The 16,784-nt window shown below is 44.4% G+C and overlaps 1 protein-coding gene across 8 annotated transcripts in view; it reads right to left on the bottom strand.

The window, feature by feature from the left end:
• The window catches only part of KALRN (kalirin RhoGEF kinase), a 459,777-nt gene extending 444,814 nt beyond the window's left edge, over positions 1-14,963 (bottom strand). For all 8 annotated transcript variants that reach the window (XM_054277949.1, XM_054277952.1, XM_054277950.1 and 5 more), the window contains exon 1: positions 14,682-14,963. In XM_054277949.1, coding sequence (XP_054133924.1) covers positions 14,682-14,754 — 73 coding nt within the window. In that variant the 5' untranslated portion in view covers positions 14,755-14,963. The remainder of the gene's footprint in view (positions 1-14,681) is intronic.
• Positions 14,964-16,784: the final 1,821 nt, after the last annotated feature.

Below are 16,784 nucleotides of genomic sequence, written 5' to 3'. Positions count from 1 at the left end.
CTTCTTTTGTTCATCCACAAGAGGTACCAGATTTGTGACCACGATCACATTTGAGCCGATGTCAAACATAGCAAGACTCTGTTACCCAAGTTTCTCACCTAGGCATGCAGTCCCACATCATCTTCCAGCAATCTCTGCTACCAGCCTGACTTGAGAGTCAGATCATGTCCTGCTACTGGCTAACATAGCTCTAAAATGGGAAATTACATTTTCTTTTTTCACACAAGTTTGGTTAAACTGAAAATATTTGGCTTTGTAAAGTACACGAAGATGAAAGATGTTCCTTAGGTGCAAAATACTAAATGTTTCTCTTCAGTTAAGAACACAAGGTCTAGTAATCCAAAATATTTTGGGGGATATTCTGAAGGATTAGACTCTTCAGAATCATTCAAAAAAAGGGAGAAAAACTGGTTGCACATATGCTTCATCATAAAAGTATTTATCTGACCTACAGCCAAAACCATTTTATCTCTGTAAGCAATCCTTAAACACTGCAGAATGCATTCACTGCTTTCATTACCAAATTACTTTTAAAGAGTTCAGCAGGTAATTGAAGTTCCAAATGTCTTAAAATGGTTTGGCAATGCTGAGATTTCCTAGTGGACTTGCTATCCAAGAACTTTAGAGGGAAAAAATCAGCTGGATACTAAATATATACCCTAAAGTAAGATGGATTCAAATTACACTAAGATGCAGGCTTTTAAAGTGGGAGAATGTTTTATATGAAGAGTAAAGCTCTGCTCAGAGGAGGTTCCATGATGTTGAAGCTTCAAACTCATATTCAAAAAGTCTTGTGAATTTTTCAAAGACACTATATTGGCCTAAATCTTTTCCTACTGAACTCCAGGGCTGTTAATTTTTGACAGAAAACTAATTAGGACAGTGCTGTCCCATATACTTTGTACTATTTAGCAGATGACTGTTAAAAACAGAGAGCTCTCAAACCTTTTTCCTAGATAAAACCATTTCATTACTTTTCCAATTCACTCAGCAGAAACAGTGAAAGGAATGGGCCTAAATCTGTTGCCCACACTGAAGTCCTGTGCACTCCCCAAGGCTGCAGTGCTCAGAGGCAGGGGCAGGAGGGCCACGAGCAGCACAAATCCTGCAGGCTGGGCAGGCAGCCCCCAGTTCCAGAGGTCTAATGAGGACTCTGGCCCCAGATACATCAATAGCTTTTGGCAAACCATTTTCTGCCTCAGTTCCTCACATTTATGGAGTGGAGATGATGACAGTGTTCTGTGTTTGTAACTTCTATATACACTGCTTTAAGTGTTATTATTTTACAGAGCTTTTTGTTCACAGCCAATTACCCAACTCTCAGAGGGAAACTGAGGTAAAAAGCAACACTAATTGCTTAGTGTTATCCAGCAGGTCAGACCAGAAGTAGGGTCTTCATCTACAGAATTTTACATTATCTTCTAAACTTATCTACAACCTTGGTGTTACACAGCAAAAATAAACTTGCTGTTTGTCCAGCACTGTCAGATGGCACAATACTTGCTTACTTCTGCTAACACTGCTGTTTAGCTGGCTTGTTGTTGCTCTTGTTCCTGCAGAGAAACATAATATTAGATTTGTAAAATCACACTGTATGTGAAGACACTGTGATGGTAAATGCAGGATTACTGTCTCACTGCAGGCTCCAGCAGCAGGGAAAGCCGGTGATGATGTGGGCTGCTCACAGTCTAACACAAGAAGCTTTAATGATGACAAGAGGAACACAGAACAAGAACACCAAGAGCTTTACTTTTCACAGCAGCAATCTTTTCTCTTAGGATTACTCTAAGGCAAAAAAAAAAAAAATCCTTGTTCTGCAATGGATCTGTTTTCACAGCAAGGGGATAACTGATATTTAAGATGAACATGAATAACTGAGGAACCTTCTGGTCTGGCATAGATCAGAAGAAGTGAGATGAATAAAATTAGAAGTCTGGATTCCCCTCTCCAGATCATGGCTCCCATCCAAAAAGGTGCAACTGTTTCACCTTACAGGCATGCTGCACTCCTTACCACTTTATGCCCACTTATTGCCTTACTGCTGAGGCATTTCTATTGCAAATGTAATAGAATTCTTGTAAATGGAACTTGGGGATACCCACAAGTTTAGGGTGAATGTCTCTGGCTGCACCTTGATGCACTGACACCAGGTAAGTAAACCTTTAGAAGTATCAATTGAGCTGTCTGTCAGATAAAGCATGCCAGAGTTTTCCTTGGGGAGCCTCAGGAAAGTTACAGATGCAGAAGCTCAAGAGCTCTTGTCAGAAGAGCTTGCAACTTGGCTGCTGCATCCTAATTTAACCCTATAAGAACATGACACACAAAACAGCAGGAGAGAGCTGAGATATTGGAAACTCAATTCCAGTCAGCACCAGAAAAAGCACCCATTGATTTGGGATGCTGGAGACAATCAGTGCCTGCCTTTCCCCTTCTTTTCACGGCAGGTTTTCTCTCACAAGCCTCTTATCTACCAGCATAAGTAAGGAAGCTCTGTCTGACCAACACATGGTGCTTAACCATTTATTGAGCTCTTCAGTAACAATAACATGATAGTAAAAGAACATTTTCCAGCTCCTCTCGTGCTGCAGAGCGCAGCACACTCTGAGATCTGAAACAATGAGCTGTGACGTGCTGGAGCCACGTGCAGCTGGACAGGAAGAGCTGAAGATCCAAGGAGGTTTCCTTTAGGCACAGAGGCAGGGCTGTGACGCAGGGGAAGCCCGTGTGTTCCCGGACAGCTCTGGTAGCAGCCGGGAAGGAGGGGGTGCCTGGACACGGTGTCTGCATGTGCTGTTCCTGACGCAGCTGCCAGACACTGTGTTTATTTTACCTTGACTCAAGCAAGGGACATTGGGCAAAGACGAGCAGAGGTGCTAAAAATATGATCTTGAGACTGAAGCCCTATGGAAGAGTCACACATACAAATCATAAATCTCAAATCTCAAAATGAAATGCAGCAATTCATGCAGTCCAATTCAGCAACTATTCATGCACACCAACACTGCAAAGTATAACCAGAGTAGAAATGTGGAAAAGAAAGAGAAGAATATAGCTAACCCAAGAGGAATTTGGACAAGACACAGAAATGTAGCCTTCCTTTCCAGAAATTGCTCAGAATTGCCTTATTTATACCAACAGCTTCAAAACTGTCAACCTCGAGCCTTAACTTCAGAAAGAGTGCACTTCTAATATCTAAGTGGATGGGTGCCAACAACAGAGCCATTAGTACCTACTCATCTGTGGAGGCTTTCTGTCTTAAAATTCCATTTGTCAGCAGTCTCAGCAGGACTTCGGTATGATAAAAACCTCCATGACCAGTTCTAAACTTACAAATCAACATATTCATTTACTTATCCATGTGTAAAAGTGTGTCACTTAGCTTTCTTGAGCATCATTACCTAATCCAAGGCCATCCATCACAGCTTTCCATTTGTTCCGGGATTGAGAATCAACTCAAGTTACTTCAGGACAATTGAAATATTGTGTAGAATTGCACAACAGAAATACTGACACAGTTTCAAGAGACAGAATACAAGGTTTATATTCACTCCTACAGGCTGAATGCCTCCTACAAGGAAGTACAAGCCCAGGCTGGTGCCCGCCAAAATCCCACTGTAAAGCTCCTGTGCCACTGATGTTAAGAGGAGCTTTGCAAGGACCTGTCCAGACAAGGCATAAGGGACTGATGCTGCAAGAGCCCCTGGCTTTCTGGATCAAGGTTGTTCAAATTTCATTGACTGTAGTTGAGAAGTCTGGATGTCTAGTGTTTTAAGATCTTAATATAGTACCTGTATCTGTAACTCTATAACAAAATCAAGGATCTTATGTAAACTCTTGCATAAAATCTTTGGTCATAGAGGATTTTGAAATAATGTTTTAAAGAGAGTCAAAATAGGCATAATAATGTTTCATAGAAGATGACAGACCCAACACCCGACTTGCCAGTGCTTCAAGGAAAACAGGACAGCCAAGAAACTGCAATGTAACAAGTTTTATTTTCCTCAGCAAAAGATCTGCAACTTTCCACTACTGGCACACAGGAAAAGTAGGACTGAGAATGGAGAGAATAACTTGGTACTGCCCAACACAGCAAGCAAATAGGACTGCAGTGGATAGCACACATGGACATTCCTATGGGTCCAGGCTCTAACAACATAACATGTGGGTGCCCAACACCAGTTCAGATCAGGTCATAAAATCCAATTCATCAAAATAACCTTTTAAAAATAGATTGCTACAGTTGGTTTCCTCTGGAATCTAACTGCTTCAGGCTCCTGCCTGAGCCACTGTTTGCAAGGTGTCCTCACACCAAAAGGAAAAGTAATGTCTAGGGAGGTTTAAATGCAGTTCCTGGAACACTTCTCAGGGAAGTATTTTTACAAACTCCCATTACCACATGGATCGGTTTCAATTGATTTAAGCCCATCCAATCAACAGGGTTTCCCCTCCAGTTTTAGCATCAGAGGTGTTCTAAACCAAGACACTCTTAAAAACTTTCTCCTGTCTCAAATAGTTCAAGACAGTCTCATTAGGGATTTGACAAATAACCTGAAGCAGCAGACAGATTACAGACTAGCAGGAATATGTAAGAGATAGCTGACCTATTTAACAGTCCAGCACACTTTGAAGCAGGACTGAGTTGAATGGAGCAAGCTGTTAACAGGAGATTCACACACCTTAGATCTAAGTCCTTCAAGTTCACAAGATCATTACTATTTACCCGGTAGGCCTGAGTTTCTCCTTCGGACTAAATTTATCTGAATGCTTCAGACTGACTCAATTAGCATCACTCCTGAACTCTCTGCCTCGGCACAGAAAAGCAGAGCAGGAAAGTTAAATTGCTGCAAACAGAGTGGCAGTCAGATCCTAGGAGGTCGGCTCTCCATTACATGTTTCTGTGAACAAGACGCATTAAACACAAAGCAGAACACGCAAGGATTTTGGCTGTGTGTCTTCACTTCATATGGAAATGCCTTCTCTTCACAGCATCAAAGCAAGGCCGGCATCTGGTGCACCACTATTAAAAGACTGCAGTGTGATAATAACAGTCTTCAATGGTGAGGGACACCTAGAAGAGAAAACCTTGCTACTTTTCCTATGCTTTTTCATAGCTCTTGTGGCTGCCTGACCCAGTCTGAGCACAGCACATGCACAGGCTTTGCCTGTTCCTTCCTTTCACTATGTATGCAGGCAATCTTGCTGTTTTATTCTCTGGTGTGTCAGAAAATCTACCTTTGTATTTCTATATCCCAAAAGCTACAACTCCAATCAAACCTCTTATTGTCTCATTCCTGTGATTTCCTCTGGTTTCTGACCTTCCCCACACTGACAACATCTGCTTCCCTTCCACGGAGGATGCAGGCTGTGATCCCTTTCTCAGCCAAGTGCCCTCCAGTTCTGAAGTGCTCTGTTAGGTAACTCTGTGGCATTCTTCCATGCTTTCCCTACAGTTTTCTCATTTCTTCCTTATCTTTCTGCTTGTACCTTATTCTCATCCATTTCTTCTGCTCTGCACCCAGTGATTGACTCTGTAACTCCTCAGACTTGTCCTTCCGACATGTTTAAAAACAAAAACAAAATATGAATCTTTGGTTAAATGAAATTGCAGTCTATTTGACAGCTTTTGTCATAAGCACTCAATGGCAAGGATCATCTTTTTGTTCAGTGTTCATGCAGGATCTGCTTCAGAAGGAACTGATCCATGGCTGAGACAGCAATACAAATAATAAACTCTGGTAGAGAACCATCACATTATGGCAATATCATAGGTCCTACAGGAGGACAACCCAACTGGAAGTTTCATTGCATTCACTCACAATCTTTTGAATATTCTCAAGCACCTACAGCTTCAAAAGCTGTGCAGGCTGACAGGTACAGCACTTGAATGGCCTGCTAAAAACCAAAGGCAACTCACTGAAAGTTTTCATCTGGAGTCTCCACTAAACTTGTCCCATGGGAAAAGACAGTAGTAAACAGTTGAAAAGAAACACAGTCCAGATATTTCCACAGCAAGTAAATCTGCTTCCACAGAGAACTGCATATTTCTTGCTAGCTATTATTTTTAACCTCTCACAGATTTATTTTTACTACAATTTAAATGTATCTGTTATATGCCATAACATTATTATTATGGGAGACACTAAAATAGCAAAGTATTCTAGGCACTTGATACCGTTTTACAGAACAGGGAATTACAGCCAGCAGTGACTTGACTGCTGCTCACTGCAGCAGCCACCAAACACTCGTGACCTCCCCTTTCAGCCTTACTGCCCATAGCTCCTCTGTGGAGTTACTCCCAAAGTTGTTTAACTGCTTGGGGAGAAGGAGGGGGCAGCAAGAGGAACAAAAGAACTAAAATTAATCTAATTATTAGGATGAACTTCTGATTTCTGCTGCCAGGCTGTGGACACAGCTTTGGGCTCACTGCCCAGAGCCTGAAGCCACTGAAACCACCAGCTACACCTACACATCTCATACCAAAAACTACCTGGGATACTATAGAATTAGAGAACAGTTTGGATTGAAAGGGCCCTTTAAAGGTCATCTAGTCCAGCACCTCTGCCACAAGCAGGGACATCTTCCACTGCCTCAAGCTACTCAGAGTCCCATCTAGGCTTACAGGGAGGGAGCATCCGCTACTTCTCTGGGCAAACAATTTGAGAGTTTTATCATCCTCATAAAAAAATTCTTCCTTATCTCTACTCTAAACTTACTCTCTTTTACTTTAAAAATGATGCTTCCTGTCTTATTGCAACTGACTTTTCTGAGCCTTCTCCAGCTCTCTCAGCCTTTCCTTATAGGACAGGTGTCCAAATTCTCTGATCATTTTTATGGACCTAACCTCAAAGCATTAGTTCCAATTTTCACTAAACTCTTTTAAATAAGCAAAAGTTCGTTTGCAAGGGTCTCAAGCTTTGCCTTTATAGTGCATATTCTAATAAGACCAAGAAAATATATTTAAATAAATAAATTCCGTCTTTGATATTCAGCTTAGCTTTTCAGTGCTCCAGCACTGAGGAACATCTCTTCTTATTAAGTCAAGCTATGGTAGATCACAACTTTCCACTCCCAGCACACACAGCTGGTAAAGCTCTTTGTGTTCAGCTTGGATGCTGTTTGGCACAACAGTCTGACATTGACTTACAAGACCAATGAAAAATATGCACTGCTAATTTTTCTAAGTGCCATGCCAGCGCCTTTGGGGGCCATGCATTCACCTACCTTCCCATACAGTAACAGGATTTGCTCCCAGCTAATAAAGCAGGCTGCACATCAGCCGAGGAAATACTTTAGTTAGGATGTCCTCCTTCTTCATTACTGAATGATATATTCATGGCAAAGCACTAAAGTTGATGACATCTTTAAAATACATTTTCCCGTAGTGTGGGGGATACAAGCCGCTAATCTGTGCAGATCTCCTTTTTCTCCCCCATTGCCCCCGTGGTTTATCATGTCCAATTAGCCATCTGCCATGCCCGCACTGCCACACAAAGGAAGCCCCCTCTCCTGCGCCGCAGCCCATCAGCGGGGCCATTGTGCCTGCTGACAAACAAGAATCAGACACTATTGTTTCCAGCTGACGATGCTGCTCCCAAAGTAGGCTGCCAGTTGCCACTAAAGCAGCGGGAGCACCAGGGTCCGCTCCAGGAGCCAGGAACCATGCCAGCAGCGTCGGTATTACCGGGGAACCTGCACAAAGCACTTTTTGAGATATATACATATAGAGAGAGAGAGATATTTTCTGATTTCAGGTACAAACCAACCCGGGCCAACTACTGCCCTTTTGTGGCACTGGAGCATGCCTGACCTGCTGCCTTTTCAGCTTCACCAAGCAGTCACCTGGCAAAGAAAGGGTCACAATCCCCAGAAGAGAGCAACATCTTAGAGTCAAATCTTTCCTTGATATCTTTTTATTATTATCATTTTAAAGATAAGGCATGTCTTCTACCACTTCACCACAGCTAATTCCACACACCAAAGCTACCCTCCCCCCACCCAAAAAAAGTATTTTAAAAACCTGAAAGCACCACCGTGTCTACATGGGTACTAATTATGTAACAAGGTTAATTTAATTTCTCTCACAAACAACATACATTCACCCTTCTTCTCAAGGCCACTTCACTAAAAGAAATGACCAGAGCAGCTGGTCTGCCAGTCACCAAGATGTTAAATTGAAGATCATTTCCTCTTATTATTCTCAGCAAAGCATGATGTGACCTTACACTAAAAACTACAGTCTGCCTAATTATGGTAGTTTTGTTCCATCAGTGAAACTGAAATGCTGGTTCATATAATTAGGGTTATTAAGAAAGGAATTTCATTTTTAGTTTTAAAGGTAATTTGTTGCCTTGAAGTTAAAATGTAACAAATTAGACCTATGTACCTGAATGTTTTCATTTTGTGCAATTTGAAAGAAACAAAAAATACTCCTAGATTTTAGTAAGAAAGCCACATGTTGATAAGAGACAAAGAACCCCAATAAACCACAATTTATTCCAGGCATTTGTTAATATAGATAAGCAAACAAAATGAATATTTATATTTAAAAGCAGAAACAGAATTATCTTCTAAGCCCTTGATTAAGTAACAGAAATTACTTAAACTTCAACAAATGTTTTAAATTATATTTAACACTTCAGCAGTGAACATACATAGTTTCAAAATATCACTTTGAATGTTCTCTGGATAGTTCAAAATAAAATAAATTAAAACCAGCTGAAACTAATGTGAATCCACAGCAATCACATAGGTTAATGACTTTCACAATAACTTATAAAGAGAAGAAAGTCTTTGCCCTGGATTCAAACACGGGGATCATTCTGAATCAAATATGAAAAACAACATGAAAACTTAGATATTTTGCTGAAATGTTACTCCATTCCTAGCACGAAATGCTCTAAATCCCATTTCAACACACTGCAGGCCACATATCACACAGGTGACTGACTTAAACCTAGATTTATGATTGCCATTGCAGTGCCTGGGCCAAGTTCTGTTTTCAGTTACATCTGTGAAAACTCCCAAGCAATTCCTCTGAAGTTCTCTGGATCTGTACAGCAGTAACACAATCCATCCTAGAAGCAAGTGGGAAAGAAATAATTCAAAATATTATGACTTCTCTTTTTTACAGTCCTTTACACTTTTAAGGCTCTCCATTCAGACAATCATATTTGACTTCTCTTTTCATATCCAGCTCTCTTTTGTAAAACATGTATTGGAATATTCCCTGTTATTCTTGCCAGATTCTCTAGGCAAAATTCCCCAAGTGGCAAAGTCCCTTCAGTTAAACACAGGGTGTGTGAGCCATGCAAGGCTGTAAAACGGGAGTTGTTTATCCAAAGAAATATTAAAAGCAGGACACCAGTCCAAATCAAACAAAAGCACAAATACCTCTAAGTCGTTTCATGACTTTAAGTTCCAGCTGTAAAAGGCACAGCACTATGGGTTTATAAGGCCTAATACTCCCTAAGTATTTTCTTTGATGTAACTATGAAGTACTTAAAATACCACTGGGTACTGTATGGTACATGTCACCGTGGAGCAATAAAGCTGCTCTACATCCATAATCAGCCTTTCCAGAGACCATAAGGTCACAGCAGCTGAAACAACAGAATACTTCATTCCCAACCTTCAAGAGGCCCAGAGCACCTGTGCAGCCAGAGGACTCCCTAAAAGGCTCTTAATGTGGGGGTGTGCCTGGAAATTACAGCAAAGAAAACCCACCAAACCCATCAAAGCCGCTCCCATTTTTCAAACCTCATGTTTCCCCAGCAGGTTATTATTATGAGACTTTATGAGATAAAATCCAGTATGGGAGGCAGGTGGTAGGAAAGAGTGATAGTTACATCTGCCTGGCCAGCTTGGAGGCTCAGTTGTCTCCAAGCCACTCATCATTCTAACACTCACATGGCCATCTAAATCCACATGTAAAAGGGTCTACACAAGCACCAGGAGGGTTCCTCTTTTGTGTGACTACAGGATAAAGCTTTTCTTCTTTCAGAGTTTCAACCCAAAAACACAGTGTAGACAACTCTGGAAGTAATCATGTTCAACATTAATTGAATTAATATCAAATAGAATAAATATCTTCCTACTGGCCTACACCACAATGCAATCTCATCCAGAATAAACACAAAAATAAAATTGTAAATAACTATCAGATATCATCCCTATTGCCCTGTACGTACCTCTGCGTGAGAAGGAAGGAAGCAGTATGGGAAAGAAATGCTCCTCTGAACATAAATCATTCATTTAAATTGCTACCTTCCAGCATCAGACAAAAAGAAGTCTTTCTTTTCTGATGCAAGACCCCACAATTCAGCAGTTTCTGCCCCATTTTTTGGCAGCATCTGTATGGCAAGAGAGGGAAGAGGACAGTCATTCCCACCAAGACCTCTTGAGTCACCTAAGTGTCCTTTCCCATGAAAACTCCTAAACTAGCAGATCTGTCTGAGTTTGAGGGGGAGGAGATGGGACAAACACAGGGCAGAGCCACACAGCCTTCCCCATGCACTGGGGAGGTTTGGGGGGACCTGGGTTCCCACCTGTAGTAAAACAGCAACACCTCCCCTAATCAATCATGTGAAAAAATAAAACCCACCTACATTAGACACGAAAGAAAGAAAACAACAAAACTCATATTCCTGACGGGATCAGAGGTCAAAGCCTCCAGAACATAGTACAGATTTTGATTAAAAGCAATGCCTCAAAGAACACAAGAGCTTTCCAAATGGTAGGACAGACCTGACAGTCTTCTCTGCAACGGAGCCTTCTTTAACAGCACACGTTACCAGACCAGGCCTTATGAATTAGAAAGTCTCAAGGTAAGGAAGCCAGGCATCACACAAACACCTCACCCCAGTGACAACTCAATTGAATCAATTTACCTGCACTACAAGGAGACACTTGAGTCCATCAACCTCAAGGAGCACTTCTCTGCTGACTTCATTTCAAGCACATCTTTTGATCAAACAGCTTGGCCAATGCCAATCATTTTAAAGTTATTTAACAGCAGAACTGCCAGTCACTTGTGCACAAATGAACAACACTAGAAGTATAGCTGGCTGAAAAGCAGAGAGCAAACAGAATAATTCATATCCAAAGGAGATGGAATAACGTCAATTTTCACCTCACTCACAGCAAGTATCAATGACAAAGTTGGCATCTTCATATCAGATATAATCAATGTTATACTTAAGTGCCAGAAAAATAAATTAGAAAATAAAACAGTACCTGCTAGCGCATGAGAAATATTGATGACTACTTCTGTTGGTAATTGGTAGTTTACTAAATTGTTCTGTCACTGACCTCTATAAATATTTAAGATTTGGTCACCCCTGTATCCAAAACACAGCGCAGAAATTACTGCACCTTAAGCAGGAAGTTAAAGCTTTCTCTGTGTGTCTGCATTCAAGGGATATCTCTTATTTGTAGACTTTAAATGTGACTTTGTTTATGTTTGAAACTGTAAGTATTTGGATTCCGTTCCACACAATAAAAAATGTTTCAGCACACATTTAATACAGACTATTAACAATTCCAGAGAACCTGGTCACATTTTACCTGTCAAAAAAAAAACCAAAACAGACTTAAGAAACTTGGTAAAGCATACCTAGACATAGATTTGGGTTTTTACTCAAACAGAAGTGATGGACATCATGCAGAAATTGCTGCTACAATTCAGCAGATGGTGTTATCCTAGAAATCAGAGCTGGAGATGGCAATAGTAATTTCTGCCCTTCATGTCTCTCTGCCTGCTAATTTTTATCCCAATTACATGGGATTGATTCTCTAAAAAGACTATTCCTGAATTTCTTACTGCAAATATCAGATGGTGAAAATTAGAATAGTCCCCTTCCTGCCTGACTCCAGGGAGGTTTTAACTGACTGCCAGCATCAACTACACAGTTGTTAAACCCACCCTTTTCTTGAAAGTTATTCCTAGTTCTCATCAGTGTAAGCACCAGAACAGACCTTCCTTTATTACTTCATGTTAATTTCTTCAGTTTCCCTTTCCAGGTACAGCTCAGAAACCTGCTATCTCAGGTGTCCCCGCTGATAAGGGACGGGGACCTCGCGTGTTTGGGGCTGCTGCGGGAGCTGCTCTGTGAGCGGCGCCACTGCCAGCATCAGCCTCCTCTGCCGGTAGCAGGGAGCAGCCTATCGATCCTCCCCGCTCAGTGCAAAGCCCAGCTCGTTGCTAAAAGCCTCGGAGAGAGCTTTAGTTGTTTCGACTCTTTTTTTTAAACAAATGATGAGTTCATGCTTTTCCATGTGGTAATTGTGAATCTGGGAAGAGTTTAGGCTGTTCAGTATAAGCTTGGGTTATCAGGGCAGCTAATCTCTAAACCATATACACTCATTTGTTATTTGATGTGAGCATGTAAGACAATGGTTATGCTTTACAAATCCAGAACACAAATCAGGACAAGGTGTAGAAACAAAAAAATCTAGTATCAAGAGATAACAAATGCTAAGTCAATGCAGGTCTCTGTAGCTATTCACATCAGACCCCATCTGACAGTCCTTGCTCAGACAGGATGGCTATTGTCAGCCTGAGAGGTGTGGGAGTCACTTGTATCCTGGCTATGATTGTTCTCCCAAGCCCCACATCAGCTGTTCTCTCCAGCATCCATTGAACCCAACTTCACACAGCACAACAGCAGTGCACAAACCCACAAGTAAAGGGGCCCCAAACAACTCAGAGAACCAACACTGTCATTTCACAAAAGTCATACCTGTGCTCATGCCTTCCCCATTTTTCAGGGAGGTTGCCAGCACAGAGCCAAAATTAATTACTAATAGTCTGGGGGTTTTTTCCCCACATCATCATTTTGGACACAAGATGCTACATAATGGCACAGAAACAAAATCTCCTTGTTGAAGCTTAAGGTGAAGCAGACAACCATCAAGGATGACCTATGCATACATGGTTCAGGGCAAGGACAGGACCTGGGCATCTCTCCCAAGCCCAGGTTCCAGTCTTTTTGTTTCCTCAAGAAGCAGAAGTGTTAGGAGACTCTCTGAAATCTCTGGGCTAAATGTATAATGCAGGTTACAAGTGTGTTCACAGATCTACAGGTGACATTTAAGGTGAAGGAGGCAGCTTGGGAGAAATGTCTAGCCACACGGCTCCCTGTGCTTTCCCCTCACTTAGGAATACTCTTTTATATAAGCTAGACAGATCTGACTCTCTCCACATTCAATTCTGGTAACGTGCTTACGTTGAGAAGGCAGCGTCACAGAGAAATGATTCAGCTTTGGGTGAAGGAGGAGAGAGAGTGAAAAGGCAGGGAGGAATCTTAATTAACACATTCCTTTTAAAACAAAAATTGGTGGGTTGTTTTTCTTTTCTTTTTCCTAACAAATATGTCATTGTTGAGACTTTGGAAATTATCTTGTAACCAGGTAGGCTATCAACAGGCAAATATCCTACGGCTTAATGATTTGTGGATCATAAGATACACACAGCCAGACCTTATTATACTTATCCTCTAGATCAAAGGGTTTTCACATAAATGGGGTGCAGTCTACCATAGCAGGGAGCTGCTGCAGGCCTTCAGGATTTTACTTCTTTAAAGTTTTGGTGATTACATAATCGCTTTTTTGTAACTGGAGCTCAAAGCATTGTGTGTAGCTAATGAGCAGGTAGAAGAAGGAAAACAGCTGAAAAGCAGTTTTGACAAACAGCTGGGGCAGTGTCAGTCCTAGCCCAAAAGGGTCAATCCCCTTATGAAACAAGTACTTAATCCTTTACAATTTTTAATTAAAAATCTACCAAGACTATAAAACTTTCTTAAGATTTTGATGGGGGAGGGAGCAAGGGAGAAGAGGGGGGTGTGTCATGCAGACCACAAGTTGCTTCAGCTGAGATGCTCATCCTGTGCAAATCCATGTTTCAGAGCTGGGGGCTCCCACACAAACACCACCTCACAAACGAGCGCTGCAGCGGGGACCCCAGCACGTACCTATCGCCCACAAAATTTAATTAACCACTGCTTCATTAGCAAAGGCTCCCTGCGCTCTGTTGTAGTCCAGCTACACTTTGGCTGCACTTCAGCATCCTCTGAATCGGGAGAGTGAAGCCCAGGGCTCTCACCCAACCCTGAGCCACTCGGCGAGCCGTCTCCGCGCGGGCAGCATCCCCGGCCGGCTGCGGGCGAGCGCTGCCCAGGGCGCCTCTGCGCTCCCTCACTGCCCACCCGAGGGCGGCAGGGGTAGCGCCCGGCGCTTCGCCCGGCTGGAGCGGGGCAGGCAGCCAGCTCCGCTCCCAAATAGCAGCCGGTACCCGGGTGGCCGCCGCCGCCCGGGGCGGGGGCCCGGCGGGGCCCAGCCGGCGCCGCTTCCCGCGGGGGTGACAGCGCGACAGCTCTCCCCGAGCATCCCCGCGGGGCTTTTGTGCCTGCTTGGGGCGGGGGCCTGGCCGGTCCTCTCCCGAGGCGGCGGGAGCGCAGCCCTGCGGTAGCATCCTCCCAGGGGCGGGAGGGGCGACGGGGCCACGGGCGCACCGAGGGGCTGCGGCGGACAAAGCGAGGAGGCAGGCGGGGACCCCCTCCATCCCCTCTTCTCCCTTCCCCGCGGCTCCGCTACCGGCGGTGCCCGCGCCGCAGCCGCCAGCCCCGCATCCCGCGGCGGAGGCAGGGCCCGGCGCTGCCCTGGCTCCTTCCCCGCGGCTCCCCTACCTGTTCGGAAGAAAGCATCCACCTCGGAGTCAGGGACAGCGCCTTCCTCCGCCGCCCCTTCGGCGGGATTCATGGCTGGGGGAGAGGCGGCGGCGAGCCCGGCGGCTGGTAATATCCAGTGAGTTAGGGAGGAGGAGAGCCGAGAGAGAGAGAGAAAAAAAGAGGGAGGGAGAAGAGGAGGGAGGGAGGGATGGAGGCGCGTTCAGCCGCGAGCCCAAGCGAGCGCCGTTCGGATCATCCCTTCCGCGGTGCCGGCGGGGCGGCTGCCCCGGGGCTGGGCTGCGCTGCCCCCGGGCTGCGCTGGGCGGTGCGGCCGGGGCGGGGTGCCGGTGCCGAGCCCCGCCGGCCCCCTCCCCTCCACCCGCTATTGTTCCGACCTGCTCCGCTTCGCTCCCCCCGCCGCCGCCGCTGCCCCTCGCCGCGCTGACAGCCCGGCCCGGCCCCCGGCGGCCGCCCCCGCCGCTTCCCTGCCGGCACTTCCTGAGCCAGGCCGGGCGCCGGCCGGGGAGGCTGCGGCGCCCCCCGCCGCCGGGGCAGCCCCGCTGCGGGGCGCGGCCGCTCCGGGCGGGGCGCGCCGGGCACAGGTGCGGGCACGGACGCCCCGCGGGGCTCCGGAGGGAATTTTTGTTTTATTCCCTACCCCGGGAAGCTCCGCAGGCGTATCGCTGTGCATCCCCGGGCTGCACCGCTGCCATGCCTCCCCTCTGATGAACAGCCGCGGGGGCACGGCGCGGCGCTCGGCTGTTAGACGGGCAGGTACTCGAGGGGCGAAAGTGAACGCTGATGTGGTTATACGGACGCAAAAAATTGCTCTTTGTTTTGGGGTTGGGCGGAGGGGTTAGGGTTTCTTTTTTATGTTCAGGAGCTGTTGGGCACAATTGCTTTGGAAACGATCAGCGAAACTGCACGTTGTTGCAGGTACGCCTTCATATTTTATTCTTTACAGTCCTCGGTGACTAGAGAGCCAAAAAGGAGTTTGGAAAGCCAAGATCCTGGTCCCAGCTCAGACATTGATTCTCCTCGCTAAATGATTTTGAATTCTCTACTGTAGCTCCAATATTTGTGATTTGGGACAATAATTGTCTCAAAAGGAGTGCTGTGAGGAATACTTGTTTGTACTTTGTTAGCCACTGAGTTAAATGTTCTTCCCTGAGCCTAGCTATCAAGATTTCAAGCACAGACAGGCAGATATAGACGAAGACAGATGTTTGCCATTTGGGCGCTTTCTTTTCCTGTTCACCTATTTGAAGTTTCCCCAGCTCCTCATTCTTCTATGATCACATAACAGCTCTAAAATGAGCTTAAGGAAAAATGTTGCTTTTTCACCTAACCACCACTGTAAAACAGGAATGTTACTCTCACATCTCACAGTTGTTCATCTTTGCTTCCTCTACCATTAGACAGAAAAAGCAACTGTTGGTGTGATGACCCCTCTGGCTGTATTACCCTTGGATAACCCATTCTTGCTGCAAAATCCCATCCATCACTCTCAAGAACAGCAGTCTTTTAGCCAGGACATCTCTGTGGCCTCACTGCCTTTATCCTTTAGGGGTAATGCCTAATCATCACTCATTTGCCACTGAAAATCTCTGATGTTTAAGGGACTTGAGGACAAAACCTCTGCATACCTCCAGCATGGAGGGATGCACTGCAGCACTTCAAAAGAGGTATCAGTCAGTCTAGTGCATCTTAAGGAAAAAAAATACTTTGTCTAGCAGAAGTGTCAGAGCCAACTGGTTCTAAGTGACACTGTTTGGATCAGTTCTCAATCCACAGGTAGTTTAGCAATTGAGGTTAGCAGAACATTTTCTGTTCCAGCCCAGATTATTTTAGATGCCAGAGAAGCATGAATTTCCTCCACCTGATCTCTTCTCAATAGAACATAAGGAAAGGCTGGATTTGGATGTATATTGCACTTGATAAAAATACTGAAAATTTCCCTGCAGAAATTTAACTGTTAAAATGGTACTGACCAGGCAGGATGAGCACAGAGATCCCAGTCACATCTCCTCTGACCTTACTGTTTACTACTCCAATTGAAACAGAATATGTCATGCCCAGGGACTCAGATATAAGAGCAAATATCCTACAGAGATCCACCTA

Source organism: Melozone crissalis, unplaced genomic scaffold, assembly GCF_028551555.1.
Source record: "Melozone crissalis strain CALT ecotype California unplaced genomic scaffold, PUWL_Pcris_2 ptg000023l_1, whole genome shotgun sequence".
NCBI classification, from domain to species: Eukaryota; Metazoa; Chordata; class Aves; order Passeriformes; family Passerellidae; genus Melozone; species Melozone crissalis.
The sequence above is the reverse complement of the archived record's forward strand: the minus strand, read 5'-3'. Positions and strand labels throughout refer to the sequence as shown.